The sequence below is a fragment of the Entelurus aequoreus genome, linkage group LG22 (assembly GCF_033978785.1).
Source record: "Entelurus aequoreus isolate RoL-2023_Sb linkage group LG22, RoL_Eaeq_v1.1, whole genome shotgun sequence".
NCBI classification, from domain to species: Eukaryota; Metazoa; Chordata; class Actinopteri; order Syngnathiformes; family Syngnathidae; genus Entelurus; species Entelurus aequoreus.
In genome coordinates, this window is record NC_084752.1 from 27,135,145 (window position 1) to 27,155,723 (window position 20,579).

General features: G+C 39.5%; 1 protein-coding gene across 4 annotated transcripts; it reads right to left on the minus strand.

Moving 5' to 3' along the window:
* Positions 1–4,302: 4,302 nt before the first annotated feature.
* LOC133639939 (uncharacterized) lies at positions 4,303–16,105 on the minus strand. Of its 4 annotated transcripts, none has more exons than XR_009823874.1 (8): positions 15,609–16,105; positions 8,674–8,793; positions 8,554–8,588; positions 8,404–8,466; positions 8,236–8,296; positions 8,032–8,163; positions 6,401–6,571; positions 4,303–4,885 (listed from the first exon to the last, which is right to left on the minus strand). XR_009823874.1 is itself a non-coding variant. In XM_062033654.1 (7 exons), exons 1-7 carry the CDS (start codon positions 15,988–15,990, stop codon positions 7,932–7,934), a joined length of 810 nt encoding a protein of 269 aa, XP_061889638.1. In that variant the 5' UTR covers positions 15,991–16,102; the 3' UTR covers positions 7,585–7,931. The 4 variants fall into 4 exon arrangements, 1 of the variants encoding a protein (XP_061889638.1); XR_009823872.1 differs by having other exon boundaries at positions 4,309–4,885; positions 8,243–8,296; XR_009823873.1 differs by lacking the exons at positions 4,303–4,885; positions 6,401–6,571 and adding an exon at positions 7,583–7,955.
* Between the last annotated feature and the right edge of the window lie 4,474 nt (positions 16,106–20,579).

Sequence of the window (20,579 nt, forward strand, 5' to 3'; positions counted from 1 at the left end):
GTGTGGATTTTCTGCCGTTGTTGCTGCTTGTCCAAATTTTGTCCTTCGCAGGGTTGAAGTCTTCTTCTACTCACCCGACTGCTGCTTCATTGCGACACATATGCTTGACTGTTGCCCCCTGCGGGGAGGCGGGAGTACTGCATACACGAGCAATCCGAGTTTGAATGGTTTCATCCAGCCCATTATGGGTGACGTTTGGTGGGCCACTGTCTTAGTAGGTCGGGTCCATAATGTCTGAGTTTATCATATAGTTTTTGCCTGTGTATTGTGTTTTGTTTACTTTTTCAATAAAGGCTGAAAAGTTTTGACTGGGCTTCACTGCGGTAGAAGATATCAAACACCTATTTTTTTTAATATATATATAAACTGTGGACTTCATCTGGAATATAAACACATGCCTATTGAACATATTGGATGGACATGAATTGTAGTTTATTGTTTATATACAAATCTTTACAGAAGCTGTGAAATTCCATCCATCCATTTTCTACCGCTTATCCCTTTTTTGGGGTTGCGGGGGGTGCTGGAGCCTATCTCTGCAGCTGCATTTGGGCGGAAGGCGGGGTACACCCTGGACAAGTCGCCACCTCATCACAGGGCCAACACAGATAGACAGACAACATTCACACTCACATTCACACACTAGGGCCCATTTAGTGTTGCCAATCAACCTATCCCCAGGTGCATGCTTTTGGCTGTGGGAGGAAGCCGGAGTACCCGGAGGGAACCCACGCAGTCACGGGGAGAACATGCAAACTCCACACAGAAAGATCCCGAGCCCGGGATTGAACCCAGGACTATTCAGGACCTTCGTATTGTGAGGCACATGCACTAACCCCTGTGCCACCGTGCTGAAATTAATTAATGTATTATTTCTTAATATCTAATTATAAACTTATTTTAACTGCATTTTAGTTGGTTGTGTTTTGTATGCACACACTCATGCTCCCTCTACTGGGGGCTGCATGTCTCGGTTGGTACATCGGCCATGCCAGGTTACAGGATCGACTTCCGCCTCCTCCCTACTAGTCCCTCCCATTGTGTCCTTGAGCAAGACACTTTACCCACCTGCTCCCAGTGCCACCCACAGTGGTTTAAATCTAGTTTAAAGATGTAGATCAGGAGTCCACAAACTACGGCCCGCGGGCCAAATCCGGCCAATCAGCATTGAGAATCCGGCCCATTTCAGGTCCCCATCTTAAAATAAGGCAACAAACTTTGTCTGTTTGCAATGTGCTGCCATCTGCTGGCGCAGATCGGTATTGATAGTCATTGCATTGACCGTGAGCAATTGTGCAATGCATTGTTTTGTGGGTGCATAAAAGCAACATATAGGTGCCATTCAGACCGCCTTTGCCACCCGTGGTCTGATTAATTAAAACAATTAAAATTGAAATGAAAAAACACAAAAAGTTAATACATGTGTTACAAAACACACACCTGCACAGATCTGTAATAAAGAACTACATCAAAATAAGATATATTATTGCTGTTAAAGTTGGAAAGAGAAACTACATTTCCTCAATGTATGGATGTAAAATTAAATGTATGACAAACAGTGGATGGATGTCCTTGTTACAAAGAATCCTGATGATGGTTTGCACTGCACTGTATATTTATTTTTTGATTAAGTCAAATGTACAGTATAGGCCAAAAGTTTGGACACACCTCATTCAATGCATTTTCTTTATTTTCATGTATATTTACATTGTAGATTGTCACTGAAGGCATCAAAACTATGAATGAACACATGTGGAGTTATGTGCTTAACAAAAAAAGGTGAAATACCTGAAAGCATGTTTTATATTCTAGTTTCTTCAAAATAGCCACCCTTAGCTCTGATTACTGCTTTGCACACTCTTGGCATTCTCTCGATGAGCTTCAAGAGGTAGTCACCTGAAATGGTTTTTACTTCACAGGTGTGCTTGAAGCCCATCGAGAGAATGCCAAGAGTGTGCAAAGCAGTAATCAGAGCAAAGGGTGGCTATTTTGAAGAAACTGGCATATAAAACGTGTTTTCAGTTATTTCACCTTTTTTTGTTAAGTACATAACTCCACATGTGTTCATTCATAGTTTTGATGCCTTCAGTGACAATCTACAATGTAAATAGTCATGAAAATAAAGAAAACACATTGAATGAGGAAAAGGTGTGTCCAAACTTTTGGCCTGTACTGTATGTTTTCAATTGTTAGTTTTTCAGTATTATGCACAGACTGTAGTTAAAAAATAGCTTATCTCTTTCCGTAGTTGGCTTTTACGGCTAATACCGAAGCATGTGTTACTACGCTAGAAAGAGTTCCTCAGTGTTGACTCTTACAATAACAATGTTGCTACAGCTTGGTTATTATACAGGTTACGGAACGTAAATGAAGTATTGTTGACAGTTATTGAATGCATTTTTAAAGTGATTTAGATGTACAATTGATTGCTCCCATTAGCTGCATTGCTAGCCACCAAGAACGAGAATATTTTTTACATGTTAGAATCCAAAAAAACAAAAAAAACTTTTGTCTTTTTGGATTATAAATATTCTAAAACAAGTGCAATTCAAAGGAACATAATTTCAACATATCTGAAAAGGAGTAAGAAAAAGCAATGCTTATACTTTATTTAATCCAACCCCTTCTCCCTGTCTTTAATACAATAGTTCATTCACATAACATTTACATATTTACTTTAGGTTGACTTCCTGTTTGAGAGAATTAAGGGAAGGTGTTGGGTAAAACATAAATACGTATTAACTTACTTGTGATAGTCAAAGAATGTTATGTATTACTTAATATTGTGGAACCTGTCATTATCTGTGTTATTTTTGTAGTTGTTGGCTTCAGCTGCAACACGTCTTTTATTTATGTCTTTGTAGACGAGATGATGTCATCTTCAAGTATTGTCCAGTTTCTTTGAAGTCTTTAACAGCAAGCACTTTGGCTTCGTCCTGTCCTCCACTTAACTTGATGTAGATTTCTATTTTTCTTTCCTGGCGCTCGAACATAATGCACATGCCAGAAACCGCGACAGAAAGCTTGCCCAAATTCAAAACCGGCGCTGAATTCCAGTCCTCAGTCGATTAAGAATCAAGAATTTCATCTAGCCATCTATTTTCTACTGAGTTGTTCCACCATGATGCATGCATGTTATCTGAAGGCCAGTCATAATCACATTGATCATGCGGGAATGCTCTTGTACTCCCTGAATCTGACTCATAATTTGAGATATGTGATCCTTCGCACCATTTAGTTTCTTTAAAACATTCACTTGTTCCTTCAGTCCAATCACTTTTCCTTCCAGTCTATTCATTTGTTTACGGAGCATTGCGGTATCTGTCCTCACGTCCTTAATATACTTTGACATGTATTTTATGTGCTCATGCTGTCCATCAAGCCTAGCAAACACGTCGGTTTTCCTGACTCCCATCCCAGCAGGCACAAGACATTGATATGCTGATCAAATACATGTCCTTTAAAACAAGGCTGCAAAATAGTTGTATTTGTAAATTGAGACAACGTTGATGTCGAACGTTGGATCAACGTTGTTGGTTGGGAAATGGCCAAATTTAAATGGTCAAATCAACGTCAGAACCCGACATTGATTAAACGTCTTTAAAAAGCGTGTTGCTCCAACGTTGAGTTTCAGTTGCTCAACGCCAGGATGTAATTCAACAAATTCTCAATGTGGTTTTAATGTATTGTACCTGCTGGGATATACAACATCCTTGTTACTTCTTGGGGGCTACCTGATTCTGGACTCTCACATGTTTCTCTGAATTTGTTGCGGTATAAGCCTTATTGTTTTCTATTGTGAGTGGGTTTGACGCTTTGAAGCTTTTGAAGGTTAGAAGTGGTTAACTCATCTGGACTTTAAACAATTTACCCATCTTATTATGTTTCCACTGTTTTAACATCCTTCCATCCATCCATCTTCAACCGCTTATCCGGAATCGGGTCGCGGGGACAACAGCTCCAGCAGAGACCCCCAGACTTCCCTCTCCAGAGCAACATTAGCAACTTCCTCTTGGGGGATCCCAAAGCATTCCCAGGCCAGATAGGAGATGTAATTCCCCCATCTGGTCCTTGGCCTGCCCCGGGGTTTTCCTCCCAGTGGGACGTGCAACAAGGATCTCCCAAGGGAGACACTTGTGAGGCATCCGCACGAGATGACCGAACCACCTAAGCTGGCTCCTTTCCAAGGGAAGGAGCAGCGGCTCTACTCCGAGTCTCTCTCGGGTGACTGAACTTCTCACCCTATCTCTAAGGGAGATGCCAGACACATTTCTGAGGAAACTCATTTCAGCCCATGACCCACACTTCATGACCATAGGTAAGAGTAGGAATGTAGATAGCTCGGTAGACTGAGAGCTTTGCCTTCTGGCCCAGCTCTCGTTTCGTCACAACAGTGCGGCAGAGAGACTGCAATACTGCCCCAGTTGTTTTAACGTATTTGTTTTAATTCTATGTTTTGCACAGCGATTTGTGTTTTTTATCTGTGAAAATTAACTTAATTATCTCGAGATCGACAGCAGTCGTAACTCGTGTTTTTCGAGGCGGTATATTTCTCCCCCAGATGGTGTCATCATCATCATCATCGGCGGTCACTCGAAACGAGTGTGACGATCCTCCTGGTAGGGGTGTATCCCTTTATGGAGGATGCCTGTGCGTGACTTAGTTTAACATGGGGAGACTGGTGCACAGACAGTCACCAAACGATCCTTGACAGAATCGGGTCAGGGTCCAGTGGCATGGAGTCCAAGACGACTGGGGACCCTTTTCTGCTGCAGCCTTCTTCCGCCATCGCAGCCGTTGTGATAGTTCTTAAATCCGCCGTTGAGGTCTTCACCGTATCCCTGGCTAGGGGGCAGTCAGGTACTAGGCCTTTGCCAAGGGCCACCTGGGGTAACAGTAGTAAAGGGGTTAACCTCCTAGTGCCCCAAGACCCCATAGAGGAGCCTCCACTGCCGGATGCACTTTAACGTCATGCTCAGGACACAGATGGTGTACAAGCCAGTGGTATCAGCAAACGGACTTGGAATTATGGTAAAAATGTGTGGACCGGAAGACTACAAAAACCTTGAATCAATACAGAGCTCTTTCAATTCACATCCTTGTTCACACAAATATCTGGTTTAAAATGTGTGGTTTAAGTTACTCTTTATAATTTATTGTCAGTAGTGCTGGGTCAAACGATACTGATACCTAACCCTTATCAAACACAAAGAGTGATACGGTGTCCCTCGAAGCTTTGACGTGTGGGTCACTTCAGGAAAAAACATGTGACCGATACAGCTGCTGTGTCATTTGACTGCAAAGCACCAAACTGTTTTTCAGGAAGCACTTATGTCGCCTGATACAGGACATACTAAAAGAAGTCGTGGTGTCCAGCATTTGACATGGGTTTTTATCACCCTATTTTTTTCTTAAACGAATCTAAGAAAAAATATACACTTAGTAAATTGAACCAATAAAAAGGAACAATTCTGAAGTGTTGGATCATTTCGATCTTATAGTCCCAAATAAGGTAAATGTTCTTCTCCGCCATTTGGTTCATTGACCAAAGTTGTGCATTTCATATTCTTTTCCGCACTATTCCTTAAAGCAGTGGTTCGCAAATGGGGGTACGCGTACCCCTGGGGGTACTTGAAGGTATGCCAAGGGGTACGTGAGAATGTTTTAAAATATTCTAAAAATAGCAACAATTCAAAAATCATTTTTAAATATAAATAAAAACCTATCTTTTTTTCCAAATAGTTCAAGAAAGACCACTACAAATGAGCAATATTTTGCACTGTTATACAATATAATAAATCAGAAACTGATGACATAGTGCTGTAGTTTACTTCTTTATCTCTTTTTTTTAACCAAAAATGCTTTGCTCTGATTAGGGGGTTCTTGAATTTAAAAAAAATTCAAAGGGGGTACATCACTGAAAAAAGGTTGAGAACCACTGCATTAAAGAAAAAAACAAAAACAATTGTATTTGCTAACTTTTATATGCAGGTCAGATGTAGTGACTTTTTTTCACCAGCAGATGACCTTTGTGAAACACTAACAGTATCTGGAGTGTCTATACAGCTAGTGTGAAAGCCATACACTCACTGAGGTATGATTTACCCATCAGTGTGTATTACTTTAATGCGACTAAAACAAAACAGGGAAACAACATCCATTATGTTTTACCAGCATTTAGGGGGGAATCAGTTAGTTTTACGGTAGCAAATATCAATTATTGAAATCAATTATATTAAAATAAAAGACCCGTATTTTCCAGACTATCAAGCGCACCAGGATATAGGCTGCACCCATTCGATTTTGGAAGAAAAATATATTTTATATCAGCCGCACCGATATATATGTTGTGAAATGGGTTATTTACACATAAAGATTCTGTAAATGTTTAAATACATACCTTATTTGTTTCCAAACGGTGTCTGTAACATGGCAGTAAAATGGCTGATCAAACAAAACAGAAGTCATCGTCATGGACCCACTAGCTGTGGAAGCTCGCTCTCCAATCAGCTAAACAGACTCAATAACTCCACAGTGACGTCTTGCTGAGTTTACTGAGGAATTTGTGAAACTGAAACAATACAAAAAGAATGCCGTTGTGAGTTAATAATACTGACACAGACAGTCGTAAACGTGTTAGCTCATGCTAACAATGCTAGCGTCATTACATTACAATAGCGCATACACATATGCATGAAAAGGCTCCTACAAAAATCACATAGTAAGTATGAACAGTTTTAGTTATACTATAAAACTTACAAACATTGCTTGGATTGGTAAATGGAAAATCCATACTAGTAGAAACGCTATGGACAGCACAAAGACTGAATGGCAATCTACTTCCGGTTTGAAAGCACTTAAAGGACACTGCAACACCTACAGTGAGCGGATTCACCCAAACAACAAAACACCTCAATGTATTTGCTTGTTTTTTTAAAACCACTATGACCCTTAGTGAAGAAAATCCACAAATTAGCAGCACAGTCTTATAAGCCACAGGGTGCAAAGTGTAGGAAAAAGTAGCGGCTTATAGTTCAGAATTTACAGTACTTTCTTTTCATTAAATAGTTTTAAAGCACCATCCTGTAACACGGAAATACCCAATTCACTGATTGTCTCGTGAGTCGTTACCATTTTTATGAACTGGCATTTGTAGAAGTATGAATTTGATTAATGATAATCTCAGGACATTTAACTGATCGCAACTGGACTGTTTTAGAAGAAAGTTTCGCCTATCTCGCTTCATCAGTTCATGCTCATAGACTTAGATTGGGGTTTGGGCACCAATCGCTAGACTAGATCTGACCAATCTAAGTCTAAGACTAGATCTCACCAATGTAGTCTATGAGCCCAAACTGATGAAACCTTCTAGGATGAGAGACGAAACATCTTCTAAAACAAAACAAACTGTCCAGTTGTGATCGATTAAATGCCCTGAGATTACAATGACCTGGATGAATGAGAACATTCACAGACTTCCAAATAATAATATTAATAATAATCACAATTACCCAATTTAAATGTTAATTGTGGCGCTTGGTTTTACTCCTGCACAACTCAAATAAAGCGCCATTTCAAGCAAGTATTTAGACAAACTTTATTGAAGAATCATTTATTTAAAAAATATGTATCAAAAAGGCAAATACAATAAATGTAAACCAAACACTGTATGCATGTTCGGAATGAACTTAAACAACAACCCAACTGTGCATGCACTTTTTGTACGAGTTTAGAGTCCAGCGTTTAGAACACCAATGTTGGCTGTCAGAAGGCAGTGGAGGATCATGGGTAATAGAGTCCCAGCATTGTGTACAAATGCCAGCCTGGGTCAAACCTAATCCACCTTGCAGATATCCAGCATCATAGATCTGTCATAATTATTGTGCTCAGCCTGCACCAGATAAAAACCACAGTAGTAAAAATAATAAAAATCATTTTGTTTTCGTCTTCATTTCCTACACACAAAAAAGTCACGTCAGTTATTCATAAAGGGTAAAATATTTAACAATTCACCTGTGAACGTGCACCCACCTCTAGCTTGTATTTTAGAATTTCAAATTCCAGATGTGCTTTCTTGATTTGCCAGTCCAAGTACACCATTTCTTTGTCGGTTTTTTCCATTTTCTTGAGCAGATGCATTTTGTACACCTCATTTACTGGCATCTGTAAAGACAAAATTGAGAACGATGATTAACTGAAATTCGACACAAATAATCCCTCGCACATTTACTCAGCTTCTTACGATGTCAATCTGTGATGAAAAGTTTGATGAACACTGCTCGTGTCCGGCTGTTCTCTGGAAAAAAATTGTATTCAATAAAAACAATTTAAATAATTAACATTCCAATGCTTCAATGTGGGGTGTTTCACATATGTAGGATTATTGTTATTTTAAAATGTTACCTCTGCGGGCCTTTCAGGATCCCTCCCCAATGCAGTAAACACTGTGTCTTTATCATCCTCCTCCTGTGGAAATCAAGATCATGTAGTAGTAATGTTTAATAGTCGAGGTCATTTGAAGTAGTGAGTATATGCAAGGAGTTTTGTTGAAACCTTGGGCTCTACAAGGCAAAGTGCACTATCAGAATCTGTTGGCACATAAGAAAATAGGTATGAAATGTGTGAAAGGGGAATTCTAGTATATGATTAGAAAGAATAATATAGGAGATTTACATTTTATGAAGGTACGTGTGTCTTGAGGGGAGAGAGACTCTGATGAAGTCCCTCTTGGTGTTCCATTCATCGCATGCTCGCCAATGTTCCCACTGAGGGCCAGCTCATCTGCTTCAGTTACTGCAAATAAGTAATGTTTCACATTTCATGCAATTGTTCTGACTAAAAGCTCAAAAGAACCTCAGCTCCATGCAAGACAAGATAATTAGCTAAAATGCAGTTTTTTCACAGGCCACTAAAAAACATAACCAGACTCTCGCCAGACCCGTGTACTTCGCTGAGCTCCACCAAAGGATCTGGGACTTCTCTATAGGAGATGTACTTTAAAATCCGGGGCCTTGTAAAAAAAAAAAAAATCATTGTATGTGATTGGATAAACCACTTGTCTGTTATCTTGAATGACGTGCTACTTCAACCACTCACATCCAAATCAACCCGAGACGCTGATGAGAGCGACGCTGGGAAATCTAAAACAGAACAGCTGACATATTGGATAACGACAGAGCGAAAAGTTAGAGAACTTCTACTGAAACAACGCAGTAACGTCAGTAGGCGATCGATGTCGTTTGTGCAAAGAAAATATGCAGAATCAATGTCAGCACACGACTCCTCACTGCATGCCGCCATTGTTGTTTGAATCAAACAGTCACTTTGGCGCTACGTCACATATATGAAATCCTGAATGGTTCATTATTTTTTGCTATCTTGATTGCTTTGCCCTCGATCCCAGATCCTTGTGTGTAGCTCAGCAAACTACAAGGATCTGGCGAGAGTCAGGTTATAATAAACGATCCACGGGTTGCAAATGGCCACTGTACCACACTTTGGACGTTCCTGTTTTTATAGCTCTTTGTGAGGCTGGAGCATATGATGACTACAACTTCTTGTTAGCGTCCCATCACAAGTGAATGATGGTAATTAAAGAGAGAAGTGTTATTGCAGCTGGAACTAATTAATGCTAAAGTCAGTCTTAAAGTTTCACATGGCTGCAGTTATACGATTTTTTAGGGGGGCAAACCTGTGTGGCCTACGCTGATACCTTGACATAGGACCATTAAAGCCTACTGAAACCCACTACTACCGACCACTCAGTCTGATAGTTTATATATCAATGATGAAATCTTAACATTGCAACACATGCCAATACGGCCGGGTTAACTTATAAAGTGCAATTTTAAATTTCCCGCTAAACTTCCAGTTGAAAACGTCTATGTATGATGACGTATGCACGTGACGTCAATCGTTGAAAAGGAAGTATTCGGTCCCATTGAATCCAATACAAAAAGCTCTGTTTTCATATCAAAATTCCACAGTATTCTGGACATCTGTGTTGGTGAATCTTTTGCAATTTGTTTAATGAACAATGAAGACTGCAAAGAAGAAAGTTGTAGGTGGGATCGGTGTATTAGCGGCGGACTAAAGCAACACAACCAGGAGGACTTTGAGATGGATAGCAGACGCGCTAGCCGCCGACCTCACCTTGGCTTCCTCCGTCTCCGGGCCGCCGACCGCATCTATGATCGGGTAAAGTCTTTCGTCGCTCCGTCGATCGCTGGAACGCAGGTGAGCACGGGTGTTGATGAGCAGATGAGGGTTGGCTGGCGTAGGTGGATAGCTACTGTTTTTAGCATAGCTCTGTGAGGTCCCGTTGCTAAGTTAGCTTCATTGGCGTCGTTGGCAACAGCATTGTTAAGCTTCGCCAGCCTGGAAAGCATTAACCGTGTATTTACATGTCCATGGTTTAATAGTATTGTTGATTTTCTGTCTATCCTTCCAGTCAGGGGTTTATTTATTTTGTTTCCATCTGCATTTAAGCACGATGCTATCACGTTAGCTCCGTAGCTACAGAGCTTCACCGATGTATTGTCGTGTTAATAAAAGTCACTGTGAATGTCCATTTCACGTTCTCGACTCTCATTTTCAAGAGGATATAGTATCCGAGGTGGTTTAAAATACAAATCCGTGATCCACAATAGAAAAAGGAGAGAGTGTGGAATCCAATGAACCCTTGTACCTAAGTTACGGTCAGAGCGAAAAAAGATACGTCCTGCACTGCACGCTAGTCCTTCACTCTCACGTTCCTCATCCACGAATCTTTCATCCTCGCTCAAATTAATGGGGTCATCGTCGCTTTTTCGGTCCGAATCTCTCTCGCTGCATTGAAAACAATGGGGAAATGTGAGGAGCCCTTCCTCCTGTGACGTCACGCTACTTCCGGTAGGGGCAAGGCTTTTTTTTATCAGAGACCAAAAGTTGCGAACTTTATAGTCGTTGTTCTATACTAAATCCTTTCAGCAAAAATATGGCAATATCGCGAAATGATCAAGTATGACACATAGAATGGATCTGCTATCCCCGTTTAAATAAAAAAAAATCATTTCAGTAAGCCTTTAACATAATGAATTCAAAACTGAAACCTGCGAAATCCAACAAACTGTGTACCTGGAGAAAAGCGAAGCATACAAAATTATTAATCACTCAAACTGTGTGCCTGTCAGTGAATGAAGGTGCCTTCATTTATTCTATTGTTTTACCGGTAAAAAGGTAGACCCTTTTGACAGAATTGAGTTGTTGGATCTACTAAAAGTCCTAAAGATCTACTGGTTGAGTTGGCTACACCTGGAGTAGAACATGCAAGATAAAAATGTGGTATTATTGAGGGTTGATATAATAATTGATGAATTTATCAATACAAAATGAAAAAGAGAACTAGTCACGAGCTTGCAGCAGAAGAATATGTAGGAGGAAAAACACAGTCACGTCTCGCTACACTCAGGCCTACAATTTTGTTTACATTTTTCCTTCATTAAGTCTCTCAGCTGTGAAGCAGATTAGGTATCGACTGATTATCGGCGCAAATATTTGGCATTTTGACGTATATCGATATTGGTCTTCTTTTATCTGTATCAAACATGGTTTTTTTTACAAATTCAACACTCAGCAGGTACAATGAATCAACATATGATACCAGTATTTAGTAATAAAAAAATTAAAACATTGTGAAAAGTACAGAGTAAGTTAATAGTAATAACCAGTGCTCCTTTCTTATAAGCTGCGGCTCAGACGGCCATTCACCAAACCTTACAAGTTTTTTTCATGAAGAAAAATCCCATATTTATACCAATTGTCCCAAGAGATTTCTCATATTTTGAAATGCAAATGTTGGCTCTCCTCTTAATAGTGATGTGCGAGACGACTGATTTTCTTTTCTGATCCAATACCGAATAAAATTCAGGCTGGTATCGGTGATACAATCCCTTAACAGAGGTGGTGGTCTGTGACACCACCTGTCTCCCACATACAACACTGTCCTTTCAACCATTCCTAAAATACTCTGCAATTTAGCCTCCAACAAATAACAGGAGTTAGCTATATTCTGGTCACTGATGGTGACCAGTATGCCATTTGTAAAAAAAAAACTGAATGGTTGGTGATTCCGACTATTTTGGACTGGTAGTAGTCGATCCAGAGCGATCGTTCTGCCACACAATAACTCAATGCTAACGAAGGTAAATTACACTTCAACGACTGCAGTTGGCTTTGACAGTAGGATTGCTTGTTTGCATCATAGCAGTTGTTTTTCTCATTACGATACGGCGAAACCATTCTTGCCCAGGCACAACCTCCTCGTTTTGGAGTATAAATGTTTGTGGTTTTGGCACCAGCGGCTAGACTAGATCTGTCCAATCTGAGTCTAACACTAGACATGACCAATCTAAGTCTATGAGCATGAACTGATTAAAGCCTACTGATGTATTGGCACCAGCCGCTAGACTAGATCTGACCAATCTAAGTCTAAGACTAGATCTGACCAATCTAGTTTATGAGCATGAACTGATGAAGCCTACTCAGATGAGAGGCAAAACGTCTTCTAAGACAAACCAAACAGTCTAGTTGCGATCGATTGAATGCCCTGAGAATACAATGACCTGGATGAACGAGAACATCCATAGACATGTAATAACGGTGTTTGTGAAATCCCCTGATGTTGTTTAGTGCTAAATTACCAACTTTAGTGTCGCATAAATGTCGCTACTGGGTCGACGTTTCCTTAAAAATGACGTTAAAAAAACAACAACAACTTAAAGACTGTCTAGCTGTTTACTGACATATAGTATTCATGTTTGGCTAAATTTTACTGCAAATGAATATCGGCTCCAAATACCTTGACTGTTAATAATCGGTATCGTCCCTGTAAAAACATATCCCTCAATCTGATGGTAGTATGTCAAAGAAAATGAAATTAAAGGAAAAAGTGAAGTGAAATCAGTCATTGTAAAATGCTCACACCTAGGCGTGGGTTGGCATGAGGTTCTAACAGTATGATAACCCTGGACAAAAATATCACAGCATGATATAATTACAGCTCTCAAATGTGTTCTTTTGAAATGTCGTTGTTGAAAAAGTTCTCATCAAACAGTCATTTTTAAACATTATGCATGAGAAACATGAGGATTATACTAAACATTATGAAAGTGAAAAATATGTACACTACCGTTCAAAAGTTTGGGGTCACATTGAAATGTCCTTATTTTTAAAGGAAAAGCACTGTACTTTTCAATGAAGATAACTTTAAACTAGTCTTAACTTTAAAGAAATACACTTTATACATTGCTAATGTGGTAAATGACTATTCTAGCTGAAAATGTCTGGTTTTTGGTGCAATATCTACATAGGTGTATAGAGGCCCATTTCCAGCAACTATCACTCCAGTGTTCTAATGGTACAATGTGTTTGCTCATTGGCTCAGAAGGCTAATTGATGATTACAAAACCCTTGTGCAATCATGTTCACACATCTGAAAACAGTTTAGCTAGTTACAGAAGCTACAAAACTGACCTTCCTTTGAGCAGATTGAGTTTCTGGAGCATCACATTTGTGGGGTCAATTAAACGCTCAAAATGGCCAGAAAAAGAGAACTTTCATCTGAAACTCGACAGTCTATTCTTGTTCTTAGAAATGAAGGCTATTCCACAAAATTGTTTGGGTGACCCCAAACTTTTGAACGGTAGTGTATTTTAAATAAATAACTGAATTATTTCTAAATATAGAATAAATGGAGTGCAGCTCTTAAAGCAGTCTACTGTGGCTTAACCTGCAAATTAAAGGGGCCCTATTATGCAAAACCAACTTTTTTTTACTTGATGGTACTTGCTTATCTGTATTTGGGATCTGCACAAGTCCCAAAAATTTGAAATGCAAAACCAACTTTTACCTGATAGTACCTGCTTATGTGTATTTGGGATCTGCATAAGTCTGGAAAATTTAAAATTTCCATCCATCCATTTTCTACCGCTTGTCCCTTTTGGGGTCGCGGGGGGTGCTGGAGCCTATCTCAGCTGCATTCGGGCGGAAGGCGGGGTACACCCTGGACAAGTCGCCACCTCATCAGTTAGCCGATGATCATCTGGAATGTTGTGTTGTGGTGAAAGTCACTCAAAACAGATGGCTTGTGGCAAACCGTTTTATAAGGGAGAAAAAATGGCTTGAAAATGGTTCTATTAAAAAAAAATGTATGCACATTTTTCAGTAAAAAGCTATCCTTAAATGTTCTGTAGACCACAAGGAAGTGTTTTAAATATAGAAAAAAATCATGATATGACCCCTTTAATGATGTGAGTAGGCATGAGAAGGTTTCAAAGTATACCGCATTATGAAAATGTGATGATTTCAAAATCACAAAAATGTTCCATCCTGCAGAGAATGTGGAGGTTGGAAATACTTCAGGTAGTTTCCAGCTACAGCATAAAGTATCACAATCCATCCCCCTGCAGAAAGTATGATAACCGTGTTATACCATACCATATCAGTAGGTGGCAGCCGGTAGCTAATTGCTTTGTAGATGTCGGAAACAGCGGGAGGCAGTGTGCAGGTAAAAAGGTATCTAATGCTTAAACCAAAAATAAACAAAAATGTGAGTGCCCCTAAGAAAAGGCATTGACGCTTAGGGAAGGCTATGCAGAACGAAACTAAAACTGAACTGGCAACAAAGTAAACAAAAACAGAATGCTGGACGACAGCAAAGACTTACTGTGGAGCAAAGACCTCCACAAAGTAGGTGTACTGTCACCACCACTGTCACACTTATTTTGACTTTTTTGCGGTTTTCCTGTGTGTAGTTCTTGTCTTGCGCTCCTATTTCGGTGGCTTTTTCCTCTTTTTTTGGTATTTTCCTCTAGCAGTTTCATGTCTTCCTTTGAGCGATATTTCCCGCATCTACTTTGTTTTAGCAATCAAGAATATTTCAGCTGTTTTTATCCTTCTTTGTGGAGACATTGTTGATTGTCATGTCATGCTCGGATGTACATTGTGGACGCCGTCTTTGCTCCGCAGTAAGTCTTTGCTGTCGTCCAGCATTCTGTTTTTGTTTACTCAGTAGCCAGTTCAGTTTTAATTTTGTTCTGCATAGCCTTCCCTAAGCTTCAATGCCTTTCTTTAAGGGCACTCACCTTTTGTTTATTTTTGGTTTTAGCATCAGACACCTTTTTACCTGCATTTACAAAGCAATTAGCCACCGGCTGCCACCTACTGATATGGAAGAGTATTACACGATTACTCTACCGAGCTCTAGACAGCACCGACACTCAACAACAACACATCATTTGTTGACTATAATTACTGGTTTGCAAAAAATGTTTTCAACCCAAATATGTGAAATTAGATAATCTTCCACGGCACACCAGACTGTATCTCACGGCACACCGGTGTGCCGCGGCACAGTGGTTGAAAAACACGGGTTTGACGTCATGAGCAATCAGACATTATGGCATAATGTTTGTTTGCCCATGACGTCTAACCCGGAAGTGCCACTGGGTCACGTGGTAGCAACACAGTCATAGCAGTTTGGCTAACTTGCTAAAGCTAACGCTGAGCTACTAGCCAGCGCTTTAAGCTACGTACAGTGGACATTATTATTTAACATTCATAAAACTTACAAAAGTCCATGCAGGTCTGACTCGGTCCAGGGTCTTGGCTCGTCTTATAATTATTAAACGCTTTCCCGGTGAGCTGACACGCCTTTCTGTTCCCCAAGACGGAGTTGAGTTGTTTGAAGAATAACATTTTCCCTCCCGCACTGCGTTGTCTGCAAAGACCCTTCTTGTGGTCCCTGTAGTCCTTCTTCAGCTTCTTCAGCTTGTTATTAATCTGATCAAAAGTCCGCACGAAGCCGGCTTCTGCCATCTCCTCGCGGATCTTCTCCAAAACAGGCCGCGTTCTCGTCGCCGTTTCTAGTTTGTTCTGCACCTCTGCCGACGTCCAAATGTACAGCAGATAATGAGTTTCCTCGGCCGTCCATATTTTAGAGTGGCTCTCCATGTGTGCGACACAGTCCAGCAACGTCGAGGTGTGGGGGAACCTGTGCAGGTAATGTACTTAGTGCTTTGATGTTAGCCCCGCCCACACCTGGGTAAAGAGTTCTGCAATTGGAGCCATGAAGGAACCGGTTCTTGTTTGGCACTCCTGTGTTTAAATCCATCCCCTCATTTCATTTGTGTGTTGTTGTTTTTTTTTCCAATAAGATTTGACACTGGACAGCTAAATTGATCATTACTAGGAGTGTGGGGAAAAATCGATCCGAATTCGAATCGCGATTCTAACGTTGTGCGATTCAGAATCGATTCTCATTTAAAAAAAATCGATTTATTTATTTTTTTTGGTAATTTTTTTTTTTTTTTTTTTAATTAATCAATCCAACAAAACAATACACAGCAATACCATAACAATGCAATCCAATTCCAAAACCAGCAACACTCAGAACTGCAATAAACAGAGCAATTGAGAGGAGACACAAACACGACACAGAACAAACCAAAAGTAGTGAAACAAAAATGAATATTATCAACAACAGTATCAATATTAGTTACAATTTCAACATAGCAGTGATTAAAAATCCCTCATTGACATTATCATTAGACATTTATAAAATTAAAAAAAAAAAGAAAAAGAATAATGTCACAGTGGCTTACACTTGCATCGCATCTCATAAGCTTGACAACACACTGTGTCCAATATTTTCACAAAGATAAAATAAGTCATATTTGTGGTTCATTTAATAGTTCAAACAAATGTACATTATTGCAATCAGTTCATAAAACATTGTCCTTTACAATTATAAAAGTTTTTTACAAAAATCTACTACTCTGCTTGCATGTCAGCAGACTGGGGTAGATCCTGCTGAAATCCTATGTATTGAATGAATAGAGAATCATTTTGAACCGGGAAAAAATCATTTTTGAATCGAGAATCGTGTTGAATTGAAAACAAAAAATCGATTTTGAATCGAATCGTGACCCCAAGAATCGATATTGAATCGAATCGTGGGACACCCAAAGATTCACAGCCCTAATCATTACTATCTTAAAATTGGCAACCTAACTCTTATGTTGTTTGCTCAGGCTGCGTTCACTCCGGTCTGGACCAAATATGTAGAAATATGGGGAAACAACTACAAATGTGCGCTTCATTCACTAAATGTGTTACAAAAAAGATCCATCCATCCATCCATTTTCTTCCGCTTAGCCGAGGTCGGGTCGCGGGGGCAGCAGCCTAAGCAGGGAAGCCCAGACTTTCCTCTCCCCAGCCACTTTGTTCAACTCTTCCCGGGGGACCCCGAGGCGTTCCCAGGCCAGCCGGGAGACATAGTCTTCCCAACGTGTCCTGGGTCTTCACCGTGGCCTCCTACCGGTTGGACGTGCCCTAAACACCTCCCTAGGGAGGCATTCGGGTGGCATCCTGACCAGATGCCCGAACCACCTCATCTGGCTCCTCTCGATGTGGAGGAGCAGCGGCTTTACTTTGAGCTCCTCCCGGATGACAGAGCTTCTCACCCTATCTCTAAGGGAGAGCCCCGCCACCCGGCGGAGGAAACTCATTTCGGCCGCTTGTACCCGTGATCTTGTCCTTTCGGTCATAACCCAAAGCTCATGACCATAGGTGAGGATGGGAACATAGATCGACTGGTAAATTGAGAGCTTTGCCTTCCGGCTCAGCTAGATCAGTTAGAATAATACATAATGTTGGATATAGACAACATACAAACCCATTATTAATCACAATTATTGAAATTCAATGATTTGGTGCATTTGCAAACAGCTAAAATGATGTACAAAGCAAACTATAACCTGCTACCCAAGAATGTACAATAATTCTTCTCAACAAAAGAGAATAAATATAACCTTAGAGGAAACTCTAATTTAAAACATTTGTATGCGCGTACAACACTTAAAACCATGAATTGTTTAACGTGGACCTTAAACAAGTTGAAAAACGTATTCGGGTGTTACCATTTAGTGGTCAATTGTACGGAATATGTACCGTATTTTTCGGAGTATAAGTCGCACCGGCCGAAAATGCATAATAAAGAAGGAAAAAAACATATATAAGTCGCACTGGAGTATAAGTCGCATTTTTTGGGGACATTTATTTGATAAAACCCAACACCAAGAATAGACATTTGAAAGGCAATTTAAAATAAATAAAGAACAGTGAACAACAGGCTGAATAAGTGTACGTTATATGACGCATAAATAACCAACTGAGAATGTGCCTGGTATGTTAACGTAACATATTATGGTAAGAGTCATTCAAATAACTATAACATATAGAACATGCTATACGTTTACCAAACAATCTGTCACTCCTAATCGCTAAATCCCATGAAATCTTATACGTCTAGTCTCTTACGTGAATGAGCTAAATAATATTATTTGATATTTTACGGTAATGTGTTAATAAAATACGGTACTGTACTGTGCAAACTGTACTGTTTCATATAATGTATTCTCTTCATTTGCAATCTACTAATACAAGTTTCAATCAATCAATCAAACCTTTAGTTTATCAGTATGTGGAATTAAATTATGGAACGGATTAACCAAAGAAATCAAACAAAGCACCAATATGATTCAGTTTAAGAGACTGTTCAAACTACAAGTGTTCACAAAGTACACAAACAAGAATTATGATGAACATCGTCAACCCTTTTTTCCCTTGTATTGAGACAAAGATTGTTTATGTATTTGATACTTGTATGCTTACTGTGGTATATTATTTATTTGTTCACTGCTCTGTCACAGAGAACAAGGAAATGGGATAAAATTGCTGTGGTATGAAAAGGGGTAGGATTAAATGAGCTCTGCTTCTTCCTACTCCTTTTCGGACATGCTGTAATGAAACAACTGGAATTGTGTGATGCATTACATTATATCGTTTTGATTGATTGAAACTTTTATTACTAGATTGCACAGTACAGTACATATTCCGTACAATTGACCACTAAATGGTAACACCCGTATACGTTTTTCAACTTGTTTAAGTCGGGGTCCACGTTAATCAATTCATGGTATGCATGTTCGAAATAAACTGAAACTGAACTGAACTGAAAAATGAAACCAAGGTTGACTCAGGGCCAAACGCTGCAAAGTTAACACATATAAAATGGGTATTATTTCAGTAGATCAAGTCTAAAAGTGAAACTCCCATGTTCTTTAGCACTGACGTCAAACTCAAGGCCCGGGGGCCAAACCTGGACCACCACATTATTTAAAGTGGCTCACTGCATCATTTTATGTTGCCTGCCGCATCAACTGTGTGACCTGCAAAAGACTGGAAATAATAAAGTGCTTTCTGATGAAATGCATGTGCATGCTTTCGATGTTGACAGTTTTATTGTGCCATGGTCTGGGGACAGGCCACAAAATGTGTAGCGAAGCCTCTGTTGTCATATAAACAACACTAAAGATATTTGACCAAAAAACAATCAAGCATCATCACTGCCATATTACTCAAAAATGCAATGAGTTTTGATAATTTTATAAATTTCTCATTTTTAAAAGCTATTTTTAAGTGTCTTAATGAATTAGCCCCTGGTGTGATGTGAAGAAATACAAAGATACAGTAGTGAAGGTGTGCAGACTCAAGCTGCAGTCGGTGGGAGCTGTAGACTGACTCTGGGTCAGTCTGCGTTCTCAGCGAAGGCCTCACATCTGTGGAGCTCTTTGCCACTGGAGTTAAATATCACAGTCGGATATTAAACTTTTCTCCACAAAACTGAAAAAGTGGCTTAGGAAAATCAGAAGTGTGAGCACTATAACTGGATGTAGTATGGACAAATGGGGCCGATTATTTTCAATGGGTTTTTATTTTTGTACTTGTTTTCATCTTTTTGTATGTCTTTCACACTTTTCTCAATTTTTTTTTTTGAAAGCCTAACCAGGGACAAGGGTTGCAAATTAGCCTGTGGCTAGAAGTCCTATGTACTTTGACATCGGTTACCTGTGGGTAGCAATGTTTAATTGTACTGTCCCTGTCAAATAAATACATTAATGAATGTGCTGCATTCAATTGCATATGTTGTTCACTTTAGTATTATCTGATCCTGCAACAAGCGAAGCAAGTTGTCCATCAATCTGTTAGTAAAAAAATTATAGTAATGAAAAGGTTTCTTATGCAAATTGTGTAAGGATGTTATACCTTTATATTCATATATATTTACTGTTACATGCAGCCCACGGAGAGCAGTCGTAATTGAATCAGTAAAAACAAGTTTGACACGCCTGTTCTATAGCTTCAGTACACACAGAAAGGAATATTTCTTAATCATGTTGATAGTTATAGCTTGCAGTTGATAACCCCACAAATTCGATATTTTGTAAAAATAATAAAAAATGTCAGAAAGTTATTGTTTGGTAAAATAATGCTAGTACATAGTTACATAATCTTAGATTTAAATATTTACCAAACAAACTGACATGGTTTTATACAAAGAAGAATGTTTCCTTTACTGTTGTTATTATTATACAGCGTGGCGAAGTTGGTAGAGTGGCCGTGCCAGCAATCGGAGGGTTGCTGGTTACTGAGGTTCAATCCCCACCTTCTACCATCCTAGTCACGTCTGTTGTGTCCTT

Coding starts and splice junctions, on each gene's coding strand:
- LOC133639939 (XM_062033654.1), bottom strand. CDS start 15,990: ATGGAGAGCCACTCTAAAATATGGACGGCCGAGGAAACTCATTATCTG. Junction 8,297..8,403: donor ATCCTGAAAGGCCCGCAGAG/GTAACATTTTAA, acceptor ATTTTTTTCCAG/AGAACAGCCGGACACGAGCA. Junction 7,956..8,031: donor TTCTAAAATACAAGCTAGAG/GTGGGTGCACGT, acceptor TTTTGTGTGTAG/GAAATGAAGACGAAAACAAA.